Raw genomic sequence first — 12500 nt, 5'->3', positions numbered from 1 at the left:
TGTTGGGATCTGAGAGGGAGGGGGGTTAGTGTTGGGATCTGAGGGGGGGGGTTAGTGTTGCGATCTGAGAGGGGGGGTTAGTGCTGGGATCTGAGGGGGGGAGGTAGTGTTGGGATCTGAGAGGGTGGGGAGGGGGTTAGTGCTGGGATCTGAGGGGGGGGGTTAGTGTTGGGATCTGAGAGGGGGGGGTTAGTGCTGGGATCTGAGAGGGTGGGGGAGGGGTTAGTGTTGGGATCTGAGAGGAAGGGGGGGTTAGTGTTGGGATCTGAGGGGGGGGGAGGGGGGTTAGTGTTGGGATCTGGGTGGTACAGGTCCCAGAGTTTAAGAGTTCAGGAACAGGAGCCAGAGTTCTGGAATGATCTTCAAACTATAATCTTTCAAATTTGACAACATTTACATTTCAAATCACTGCGGTAGATTTGTAAACAGTTTAATCTTTCAACCCTCTGTGAAGGGTGTGCATGTTGTTTATTTTAACATCTGCTCCTATTTTAATGTTTCTCTCCCCTCTGTTAGGTCTCACTTTAGTCTCAGTGCAGAATCATAGTCAAATAATGTCTGATGATAATTCATGTATTGTTCTTTATTTAAGCAGAATTGTCTTTTGCAGTGGTGCTCTGGGGAATTAAAGTGAGTTGGAATGTGATGGATTGTGTAGCCAATCAGATTTAACGCATGGGATTGTGTAGCCAATCAGATTCAGTACAGGGGATTGTGTAACCAATCAGATGTAGAAGTGATTAGGTGCCCAGATTTGGACTGAATGCTCATTTTTGGGGGGAATTTGGCCAGGACACTAAAGGTAATAACCCTACTCTTTTTAAAAAGTGCTGCACCATCTTAAATGAGCAGAGTGAGCCAGAGCCTCCGTTTAATATCCTATCCAAAGGACAGCCCCTTCTACCTCCCCATACTCAGTCAGGAGAGTGCAAGGTGGTGTGGCTGCTCAGCTTCTGCAGTTATCCATGAGAAGGGTACAGGGTGGTATGGCTGCTTAGCTTCAGCAGTTAGCCATGAGAAGGGTATAGGGTGATATGGCTGCTTAGCTTCAGCAGTTGGCTATGAGAAGGGTACAGAGTGATATGGCTGCTTAGCTTCAGCAGTTATCCATGAGAAGGGTACAGGGTGGTATGGCTGCTTAGCTTCAGCAGTTGGCTATGAGAAGGGTACAGGGTGGTATGGCTGCTTAGCTTCAGCAGTTAGCCATGAGAAGGGTATAGGGTGATATGGCTGCTTAGCTTCAGCAGTTAGCCATGAGAAGGGTACAGAGTGATATGGTCTTAGCTTCAGCAGTTAGCCATGAGAAGGGTATAGGTGATGGCTGCTTAGCTTCAGCAGTTGGCTATGAGAAGGGTACAGGGTGGTGTATGGCTGCTTAGCTTCAGCAGTTAGCCATGAGAAGGGTACAGGGTGATATGGCTGCTTAGCTTCAGCAGTTAGCCATGAGAAGGGTACAGAGTGATATGGCTGCTTAGCTTCAGCAGTTAGCCATGAGAAGGGTATAGGGTGATATGGCTGCTTAGCTTCAGCAGTTGGCTATGAGAAGGGTACAGGGTGGTGTAGCTGCTTAGCTTCAGCAGTTAGCCATGAGAAGGGTACAGGGTGGTATGGCTGCTTAGCTTCAGCAGTTAGCCATGAGAAGGGTATAGGGTGGTGTGGCTGCTGGCAAATGGGACTGCTGATGACAATGATGGTGATGATGGTGGTGGTAATGATGATGATGGTAATTATGGTGATGAAGATGATGATGTTGGTGGTGATGATGATAATGATGGTGTTGAAAAGGATGATGATGAGGGTGGTGTGTTGGGGGTGATGATGGTGATGATGATAGTGATGATGACGGTGGTGTGTTGGGGTGGTGGTGATGACGGTGATGAAGATGATGATGATGGTGGTGTGTTGGGGTGGTGATGATGATAATGGTGATGGTGATGTTGGTGGTGATGATGATGGTGATGATGACGGTGGTGTTTTGGAGGTGATGATGATGATAATGGTGATGTTGGTAATGATAGTGATGATGATGATGATGATGGTGATGACAGTGATGATGCCGGTGGTGTGTTGGGGTGGTGGAGATGAGAGTGATGATGATGATGATCATGGTGATGATGCCGGTGGTGTGTTGGGGTGGTGGAGATGACAGTGATGATGATGATGATGGTGATGATGACGGTGGTGTGTTGGGGTGGTGGAGATGACAGTGATGATGATGATGATGATGATGGTGATGATGATGGTGGTGTGTTGGGGTGGTGGAGATGACAGTGATGATGATGGTGATGATGACGGTGGTGAGTTGGGGTGGTGGAGATGACAGTGATGATGATGATGATGGTGATGATGACGATGGTGTGTTGGGGTGGTGGAGATGACAGTGACGATGATGATGATGGTGATGATGACGGTGGTGTGTTGGGGTGGTGGAGATGACAGTGATGATGATGATGATGACGGTGGTGTGTTGGGGTGGTGATGATGATGATGGTGATGATGATGGTGGTGTGTTGGTGTGGTGGAGATGACAGTGATGATGATGATGATGATGGTGGTGTGTTGGTGTGGTGGAGATTACAGTGATGATGATGATGATGATGGTGATGACGACGCTGGTGTGTTGGGGTGGTGGTTTTTGTATTAGGATGAAACAGAACATCTTGGAGCTGGAGGAGAAAGGATTGTATTGTCTTTGCTTGTTGTCTTGTTTTTGTCTTTCTTTTATGTTGTGGTGTGTTAAGTGTTATACTAGAGGACCGCAATGGAAATAAGTCTTCGGGCTTTATTGTGTTTTCATCCTCAGTGATTTTTAATGTATGTAATGACTGCAGTGCAGTGTTATATGTGTTTTTTAATCATTAAATAAATTAATTCATTCATTCATTCAGTGCCAGTTTGTGGCCTTATGTCTGTGAAAAGCAGGATGAATAAAGGAAGTATAGAGAGGAGGTGAGTGGAGTGAAGGATGGGAGGAAAATAAGACAAATCTGAAGTAATGGGGAATGAGAGATGTATTGATTTGATGTCTCTCATTCTCTCCCCCCTCTCTTCTCCCTGCCCCCCTCCCTCTCTCTCTCTCTCTCTCCCTGCCCCCCTCCTCTCTCTTCTCTCTCTCTCTCCTGCCCCCCTCTCCTCTCTCTCTCTCTCTCCTGCCCCCTCCTCTCTCCTCTCTCTCTCCTGCCCCTCCCTCTCTCTCTCTCTCTCCCTGCCCCCTCTCTCTCTCTCTCTCTCTCTCTCCTGCCCCCTCTCTCTCTCTTCCCTGCCCCCCCCTCGCTCTCTCTCTCTCTCCCTGCCCCCCTCCCTCTCTCTCTCTCTCTCCCTGCCCCCCTCTCTCTCTCTCATATCACACATTGATTATCTGCTCCCAGGGACCAGAGCCTCGTCAACAGCTTAATCAAAGCTGGATCCACAGTCGTCTGAGTTCACTCTACAGTAATGAGGACAGTCTGTGATAACGCATTGTGCCTGTGAGGAGTCGCGTTGGCTGGATGTACTCCCTCGTAGTGTTGATTAGACTGGGATGTACACCCTGTAGTGTTGATTAGACTGGGATGTACACCCTCATTGTGTTGATTAGACTGGGATGTACACCCTTGTAGTGTTGATTATACTGGGATGTACACCCTCGTAGTGTTGATTATACTGGGATGTACACCCTGTAGTGTTGATTAGACTGGGATGTACACCCTCGTAGTGTTGATTATACTGGGATGTACACCCTGTAGTGTTGATTATACTGGGATGTACACCCTGTAGTGTTGATTATACTGGGATGTACACCCTGTAGTGTTGATTAGACTGGGATGTACACCCTCATTGTGTTGATTATACTGGGATTGACACCCTGTAGTGTTGATTAGACTGGGATGTACACCCTTGTAGTGTTGATTAGACTGGGATGTACACCTTAGTGTGTGTGTGTGTGTGTTTGGAAGAGAGAGAGAGAGAGAGAGAGAGGCTGAGATGAAGAGAGAGGGGCATTGATGGATAGAGGAGGAAGGAGAGTAGGCAAGTGATGGAGGGAATGGTGGAGGGAGAGATTAGATCATCACAAAGCTAGAGAGAGGGTGATGAGGTGTAAATATGTGGGTGTGTGTCATTAAATTAACATGTGCCTCATCTACTGACTGGATTAATTAAGCCACAGAACTACTGGAGGATTTCTAATACATCCCTTTTTCTCTTTCTATCTCTTTCTGTCTGTCCCTCTCTTCCTCATTCTCCCTCTCTCTCGCTCCCTCTCTAACTCTGTACCTCTGCATGTACCAGATATATATATTTAATTTACAAGCTGGGTAAAATATATTCTGTTGATGACCTGCAAAAGAGAGGGTGGGAGAAAGAGAGGGGGGAAAGAGAGAGAGAGAGGAGGGGAAAACAGAAAGAGACAGAGGAAGGAGTGCGTAGTGTAGCACCAAGCTCACTGGAACAAAGAGAGGTCCTTATTCTGACTGAGCAGTGTAACACTTACACACACACACTGAGGGAGAGGGACACGCACACACACACACTCAAAGAGGAACACACACCACAGCACACACACACACAGACACACACACGCAGAGGGAGAGGGACGCGCGCACACACACACTCAAAGAGGAACACACACCACAGCACACACACTAGAGCAGGGGAAACAGCTGGAGAGAACAGAGAGAGGAAGGAACAGAGGTAGCAGGAAAAAACAGAGAGACTGAGAGATAGAAAAAGAGAACCCAGAGACCAAGAGATAGAGGGAACAGCGAGAGTAAGAGATAGAGGGAGGGAAGAGTGTGAGAAATAGAGTGCGGGAACAGAGTGAGAAAGAGATAGAGGGAGGGAAAAGAAGAAAGAGGCTGCAGAGATGGGCATTGTTATGGGGACTTTTTCCATGCAGACAAAGCAAGTGAACTATCGCAAAGGTAGGAGCCATGTTCCTGCTCTTATAAACATGTGTGTGCGTGTGTGCGTGTGTGCGTGTGTGCGTGTGTGCGTGCGCATGTCTATGTGTGTGTTTATGCATGTGTGTGCTTGTGTGTGCTTGTGTGTACCTTTTCTCAACACTACAATAACAGTGTCCTACCTTGGAATTGAACTTGCAACCTTTTGGTTATATGTTCCTTAGTCATTACTGCCGCCCACATGTTTTTATATGTATGTGAGTGAGTGTAAACAAGCTTGTGTGTGCTTATATGTGAGTGTGTGCAAACAAGCTTGTGTGTGTTTATGTGTGAGTGAGTGTAAACAAGCTTGTGTGTGTATCTAAGTGAGTGTAAACAAGCTTGTGTGTGTTTATGTGTATGCAAGTGTGTGTAAACAAGCTTGTGTGTTTATATTAATGTGAATGTGCTTTGTGATATTTTTATTTGCATATAGTATGCATGTGTTATGAGATTAGGTGCATTTGTTTGTAGGTAGATATTGTAGCAGTGATTGTGTGTGGATGTGTCTCAGAGAGTGTTTGAGTGTGTGTGTTTGTGTGACTGAAAGAGAGAGCTGTGTATTGTACTGTGATTATATTGTGTGTGTTTGTGTGAGACAGAAACCATGTGTGTGAGAGAATGTTCTGAGAGAGTAGTGTACTGTACTATGTGCTTATAATGCTTGTTTGTGTCTGCTGTGTGTCTGTGTGTGTGTGTGAGAGAGAGAGAGAGAGAGAGAGAGAGTGAGTGAAAGTTTCTGCTGTATTGTGTGCTCACAATGCCGTGTGTGTGTTTGTGTGTGTGTGTGCATGTATGTGTGTGTGCTCATGATGATGTGCGTGTGTGTGTGTGTGTGTGTGCGATGTGTGTGCTAGGGTTGGGTGATGTGTGTGCTAGGGTTGGGTGATGTGTGTGCTAGGGTTGGGCGATGTGTGTGGTAGGGTTGGGCGATGTGTGTGCTAGGGTTGGGCGATGTGTGTGCTAGGGTTGGGCGATGTGTGTGCTAGGGTTGGGCGATGTGTGTGCTAGGGTTGGGCGATGTGTGTGCTAGGGTTGGGCGATGTGTGTGCTAGGGTTGGGCGATGTGTGTGCTAGGGTTGGGCGATGTGTGTCCTAGGTTGGCGATGTGTGCTAGGGTTTTGCGATGTGTGTGCTAGGGTTGGGCGATGTGTGTGCTAGGGTTGGGCGATGTGTGTGCTAGGGTTGGGCGATGTGTGTGCTAGGGTTGGGCGATGTGTGTGCTAGGGTTGGGCGATGTGTGTCCTAGGGTTGGGCGATGTGTGTGCTAGGGTTGGGCGATGTGTGTCCTAGGGTTGGGCGATGTGTGTGCTAGGGTTGGGCGATGTGTGTCCTAGGGTTGGGCGATGTGTGTGCTAGGGTTGGGCGATGTGTGTGCTAGGGTTGGGCGATGTGTGTGCTAGGGTTGGGCGAGGTGTGTGCTAGGGTTTGGTGATGTGTGTGCTAGGGTTGGGCGATGTGTGTGCTAGGGTTGGGCGGCTGGATGAATACATCATATATTCAGCGACCAGTGGCCAGTATAAACCACTCTGTGTGTGTGTCTCTGTCGGTCGGTCTGCTTGCACAAAATGCTGAAGCTGAACTACGTGTGCGCAAACTCACAGTATTGACACTACTGATTGGGTGAGATGCCGCTATCTAATCTACATACTGTGTACCTACTGGTATGTTTTTATGTTCCTTGGTACCTTTTTGCATTTGAAGGAGACGACAAAGAGAAAGACGACACAGCTTTGCTGGAGGGACAGTGGGAACATGACCTGGAATTAATCATTTGAATTTTTAATCGGAACGTTGCGACCTCTACAGCTGATTGCAGCTTTTCACCAATTAATAGTACCTTTTTTTTTTTTTTTTTTTTTAAACCTAAAAAATTAACCAGGTGACTAAGCAGAGGACTTACTTTCAAATCATGTCTGACATCTGTTCAGCCTGTCTCTGCTACACTCACTGAAACCCATTAGTGGTAACGACCTCAAGGTGATGTATTTTGTTTAATTGAAGAAGAACAGCCATATTGTTTCAGCAAAGAATGATGAGTAAATATAGACCACCGATGAGCAGAAGGAAGATTTATTCTGAATAGTGTTCCAGAGGAGAGCTGTGATCCGTCTCCTTCTTCCTGAGCCAGCAGCAGGGACCGTAATTGGGCTTGTAAATAGTTCAGGGATTTGGACATTCCAAATTTGGGTGGGATTTACTTCACTCTAGTGTGTTTCTTTTGCACCTCTGCACCTTGAACTAATGCACTTGTTGTACGTCGCTCTGGATAAGAGCGTCTGCTAAATGCCTGTAATGTAATGTAATGTAATGTAATTAAGCCAAATTTTAAAAATAACACATTTAAACATAGGCCATGGGGAGCCACACCCTGTGGAATGAAGGAGACAGGGTGAGTGATAGGAATGTGAGCTAAGATGTGATGGTGTGAGTGTGTCCGTTAATTTGTAAGTGAATGTTCATTTGTAAGTCAGTGAATGAGTGGTAGAAAGGGTGAGCAATGTCCCTACAAACCACTGATCCTTCTGAGCAATGTCCCTACAAACCACTGATCCTTCTGAGCAATGTCCCTATAAACCACTGATCCGTCTGAGCAATGTCCCTATAAACCACTGATCCGTCTGAGCAATGTCCCTACAAACCACTGATCCTTCTGAGCAATGTCCCTATAAACATGACCTGATCGATGTGGTCACTTCTGGCACTACGATCCTTACTTCACTCTAGTGTTTCTTTTGCGCCTCTACATCATGAAACCTATGCACTTGTTGTACGTCGCTCTGGATAAGAGCGTCTGCTAAATGCCTATAATGTAATGTATAAACCACTGATCCGTCTGAGCAATGTCCCTATAAACCACTGCCCTTTCACTGATCCTATAAGCTGCTGATTGTCCTGAACCTGCTCTCAATCTCCCTGTGAGATTAACAGGCTTGTAGATTAACATAAGAATCGCTCATTTGCAAGCGATAGAATTTAACTGGATTGCATGGTGTGATGCACGGTGTTCCCTTGTTTTGCATCAAGGAATTTCACTGCAACACAGGGCTTGGTTCACGTTCACTTGCTACTGATCATAACTAATAACCTCTCTCTACTACCACTATAATGGGCCACCACAATAGGAGTTGAGAAACATTTTTCTGAAGTTTCTGTGTGAAACACAGAATTGATTCTGCAGAAGATTCAGCTTTGCAACCACCAATTTATTCAGAACTATCAATCAATCAAATTTTATTTGTATAGTGTATTTTACAGCAGTTGTCACAATATGTTTTACAGACAACCCTGGCCTAAACCCCCACAGGAGCAAGCCTAAGGCAACAGTGGCAAGGAAAATCTCCCTGTGGCAGATGGGAAGAAACCTTGGAAGGAACCAGGCTCAAGGGGGAAACCCATCCTCCTCTGGTCAGCTCAGGGTGCCGACTGGTGGCCAACATGTCAGTCAGTTTTATAGGGTTTATGATGTGGCTCAGATGATGGGTGGGACCAGGTGGCGGTGATGGGGAACAGCAGGTGGCGACAGATGTGGGCAGGGTGGAGGCAATGACGAAAGAGGGGTTGGACTGCAGAGGTGGGGGAGACCAGATGACTCTCAAAGCACTCTCGAAGGTTGGGGCAAGAGCCCCGCCGACAGCGTGGGGAAGAGGGTAGAAACGGCAATTAGGGAATTTTCAATATAGCAGACAGTGGGTAAAGTAGCAGGAGTATGTATTGGGGGGACCCCGCCAGGAGTAATATATGGCTGCATAGCAACTAGGACAGGGATGGAGATCCCATGCAGTCATGAGAGGTGGACAACCATACCCGCCTATCAAGAGCCAGCCCATGTAAACTACACTCCTGTGATTCTGAAATTATACCATAATTGTGTGTTTGTGTGTGTGTGTGTGTGTGTGTGTGTGTGTAATGAGTGTGTATCCAAGTATGTGGGTACGTGTGTGTGTGTGCAAATGTACATATATGTAATGAGTGTGTATACAAGCATGTATGTGTGTGTTCATATGTACCTACGTGTGTGTATGCAAGTGTGTGTGTATGTGCGTGTATGTATGTGTGTGTGCACATGCACATTTGTGTATGTATGTGTAATGAGTGTGTGTATAAATGTGTCTGTAATAACTGAGTACATTGTGTGTGCGTGCGTGCGTGCGAGTGCGTGCGTGCGAGTGCGTGCGTGTGTGTGTGTGTGTGCGCGTGTGTGTGTGTGTGCGTGCGAGTGCGTGCGTGCGAGTGCGTGCGTGTGTGTGTGTGTGCATGCATGCGTGTGCGTGCGTGCGTGCGTGTGTGTGTGTGTGCATGCGTGCGTGCGTGCGCGTGTGTGCGTGCGTGTGTGTGTGTGCGCGTGTGTGTGTGTGCATGTGTGTGCATGCGTGCGAGTGCGTGCGTGCGTGTGTGTGTGTGTGCGCGTGTGTGTTTGCCCACCGCATGTGTGTGCGTGCTTGCGTGCGTGCGTGTGTGCGTGTGTGTGTGCGCGTGTGTGTGTGTGCATGTGTGTGCGTGCGTGCGTGCGTGCGTGCGTGCGTGCGTGTGTGTGTGTGTTTACTGTATTTGTTTGAAGTGGGCACCAATGTAATTATGGGCAGTGTCCATGGACAGGTAACTCATGGAGTCCCAGCATGTATTTAATTACAGAAGCTCTCCCCTGAGAGAGAAGCACAGTTTGACAGTCTGCAGTGGACGTGTTGGTCTGGAAGCTAATTAGCACCAGGAACTCTAATTGATTTAAATCCAGGATTATATTAAATTTACCCATAATGGGCAAACTGTTGATCTTTCAATATATCACTGAACACATAGCTACTGAGTACACTGCACTTGGTGGAGGTTCTGTTCTCTCTGTGATGGAGGTTCTGTTCTCTTTGTGATGGAGGTTCTGTTCTCTCTGTGATAGAGGATTATGTGTGGCTCAGTGTGTATCATGTCAGAAATAGAGAAGGAAAGGCTGAGGATAGGATGGAAAGAGTGAGTGAGGAATGAGGAAGAGAGGCAGAGGAAGGACTGATACAGAGTTATTCCCAATTATTCATGGTTTGATTTCTAATTAAAATTCTCATTTCTCTGGCCCCTCATAAGCCCTCTTGAGCATATGATACATCCCACTCAAAGCACTAAGCTTCCTTATGACACTAAGAGCAGCTGACTCACCCACAGCACTGAACTCACAGCTAAATGTTCTGACAGGTTTAAACCCGGTAGCAGGAGGCAGACTGAAACACAGTGTAACAGTATTTAGGGCATCTCTGCTAACATCCAAACTCAGCTCCACTACAGCACGGCTGAATGCACTCCGTATTACCACAGCAATGTGAATCAGAACAGCACCCCATCCCCCCTCCTTGTGCGTCTTTCCCAGTCTCTTTCAAATTCAAATAAGCTTTATTGACATAACAAGGGTAAACTCACATTGTCAAAGCACGTGCGGCCACAATAAACACATGAACAGCAGATGAGCAATAACAAACTGGACCAGAGTGATCATGCACAGTAATGAAAGAAATAAAAATAAAACAATAAGGGCATAAAACTGAACCATAAAAGGTCTTTATTTCTCTCTCTCTCTCTCTCTCTCTCTGGTCTGATAGGTTTGTGTCATTTCAGACAGAGAGAGGAGGGTTATATTTTAGGCTGATTTTTTGTTTTTGTTCTCTTTTCCTCTTTAATGTTCCTTGTAAAGTCAGAGCCTCTTTCTCAGTTTGATTATAATTGGTTTTATTGTTCTGGGAAGAAGACCTCTGTGCTTCAAAGCACATGTGGAAATCACAAACAAGAAAGTGAAACGAGAAAAAATAACAGACAGAAAACAGAACAATAGTTTTTCGATACAGCAGAAAACTCTTGTTTGTTTGTTTGTTGTTGTTTCATCACTTACTGTTCCCAGACTGTGGCAAATGGCACCACACTGTTATGCCAAAACCACACACCCACCTCCTCCTCCGTCCCTGGAGGAACGCCAGCATCTCCACCTCCTCTTTCTCTCTTCCACCACTGAAGGAAACAAGGAAGGAATTTTACCAAAAAAGATCAAAAGAGGGACAGTGTGAGAGAAAGAGAGAGAGAGAGAGAGATTAACCCAGCCCTGCTCTGTTTCTGAGATTAACTCAGCCATGCTCTGTTTCTGAGATTAACCCAGCCCTGCCCTGTTTCTGAAATTAACCCAGCCCTGCTCTGTTTCTGAGATTAACTCAACCCTGCTCTGTTTCTGATATTAACTCAACCCTGTCCTGTTTCTGAGATTAACCCAGCCCTGCTCTGTTTCTGAGATTAACCCAGCTCTGCTCTGTTTCTGAGACTAACCCACCCCTGTCCCAGTTCTCAGATTAAACCATCCTTATTCTGTTTCTGAGATTAACCCGACCCTGTCATGTTTCTGAGATGAACCCAGTTCTGCTCTGTCTGAGATTAACCCAGCTCTGCTCTGTTTCTCTGATTAACCCAACCCTGTTTTGTTTCTGAGATTAATCCAGCCCTGCTCTGTTTCTGAGAATAACCCAGCCCTGCTCTGTTTTTGAGAATAACCCAGCCCTGCTCTGTTTCTGAGAATAACCCAGCCCTGCTCTGTTTCTGAGAATTACCCAGCCCTGCTCTGTTTCTGAGAATAACCCAGCCCTGCTCTGTTTCTGAGAATAACCCAGCCCTGCTCTGTTTCTGAGAATTACCCAGCCCTGCTCTGTTTCTGAGAATAACCCAGCCCTGCTCTGTTTCTGAGAATAACCCAGCCCTGCTCTGTTTCTGGGAATTACCCAGCCCTGCTCTGTTTCTGAGAGTATCCCAGCCCTGCTCTGTTTCTGAAATTAACTGTGTTTTTGTCTGTCTTTGAGAGCAGGCTGGTGTGTTGCCGTTTTTTTATAGCAGGTTGGTGTTTTTGTCGTTCTTGGAGGTCAGGCTGGTGTTTTTGTCGTTCTTGGAGGTCAGGCTGGTGTTTTTGTCGTTCTTGGAGGGCAGGCTGGTGTTTTTGTCGTTCTTGGAGGTCAGTTTGGTGTTTTTGTCGTTCTTGGAGGTCAGGCTGGTGTTTTTGTCGTTCTTGGAGGGAAGGCTGGTGTTTTTGTCGTTCTTGGAGGGCAGGCTGGTGTTTTTGTCGTTCTTGGAGGGCAGGCTGGTGTTTGTGTCGTTCTTGGAGGTCAGGCTGGTGTTTTTGTCATTTTTGGAGGGCAGGCTGGTGTTTGTGTCGTTCTTGGAGGGCAGGTTGGTGTTTTTGTCGTTCTTGGAGGGCAGGCTGGTGTTTTTATTGTCCTTTGAGAGCCCTGATTTAAACATGCTTGTGGGCACCTTACAGAGGAGCTAGTCAGTTAAGTAAGTTAAGTGGGTAGTTAGGTTAGTTAATGGGTTAGTTTGGTTAGTTAAGTGGATAGTTAGGTTAACTGGTTGTGTAGTAATAATAAAAGAGTGGGTGTGATGAGTGTGTGTGTGTGTGTGTGTGTGTGTGTGAGATGACTGTGTGAGTGTGTGTGTGTGTGCGTGAGTGTGTGTGTGTGTGTGCATGCGTGCCTGTCTGAGTGTGTGTGTGAGTGTGTGTGTGTGCATGAGTGCGTGTCTGAGTGTGTGTGTGTGTGTGTGTGTGTGTGAGTGTATGTGTGTGCA

The 12500-nt window shown here is 46.6% G+C and overlaps 1 protein-coding gene across 6 annotated transcripts in view; it reads left to right on the top strand.

Moving 5' to 3' along the window:
• The window catches only part of kcnip1b (Kv channel interacting protein 1 b), a 47171-nt gene that overhangs the window by 19176 nt on the left and 15495 nt on the right, over positions 1 to 12500 (top strand). Inside the window, exon 1 of one of the 6 annotated variants that reach the window (XM_064353081.1) lies at positions 4390 to 4901. The exons of the other annotated variants lie outside the window; for them this stretch is intronic. Within the exon in view, the coding sequence (XP_064209151.1) occupies positions 4844 to 4901 (58 nt within the window). The 5' untranslated portion in view covers positions 4390 to 4843. Of the gene's footprint in view, positions 1 to 4389; positions 4902 to 12500 lie in introns of those variants that run through there. 6 annotated transcript variants of the gene reach the window in all.

This window comes from Anguilla rostrata, chromosome 9 (assembly GCF_018555375.3).
Source record: "Anguilla rostrata isolate EN2019 chromosome 9, ASM1855537v3, whole genome shotgun sequence".
NCBI lineage: Eukaryota > Metazoa > Chordata > Actinopteri > Anguilliformes > Anguillidae > Anguilla > Anguilla rostrata.
This window is presented reverse-complemented; position numbering and strand designations above follow the sequence as displayed.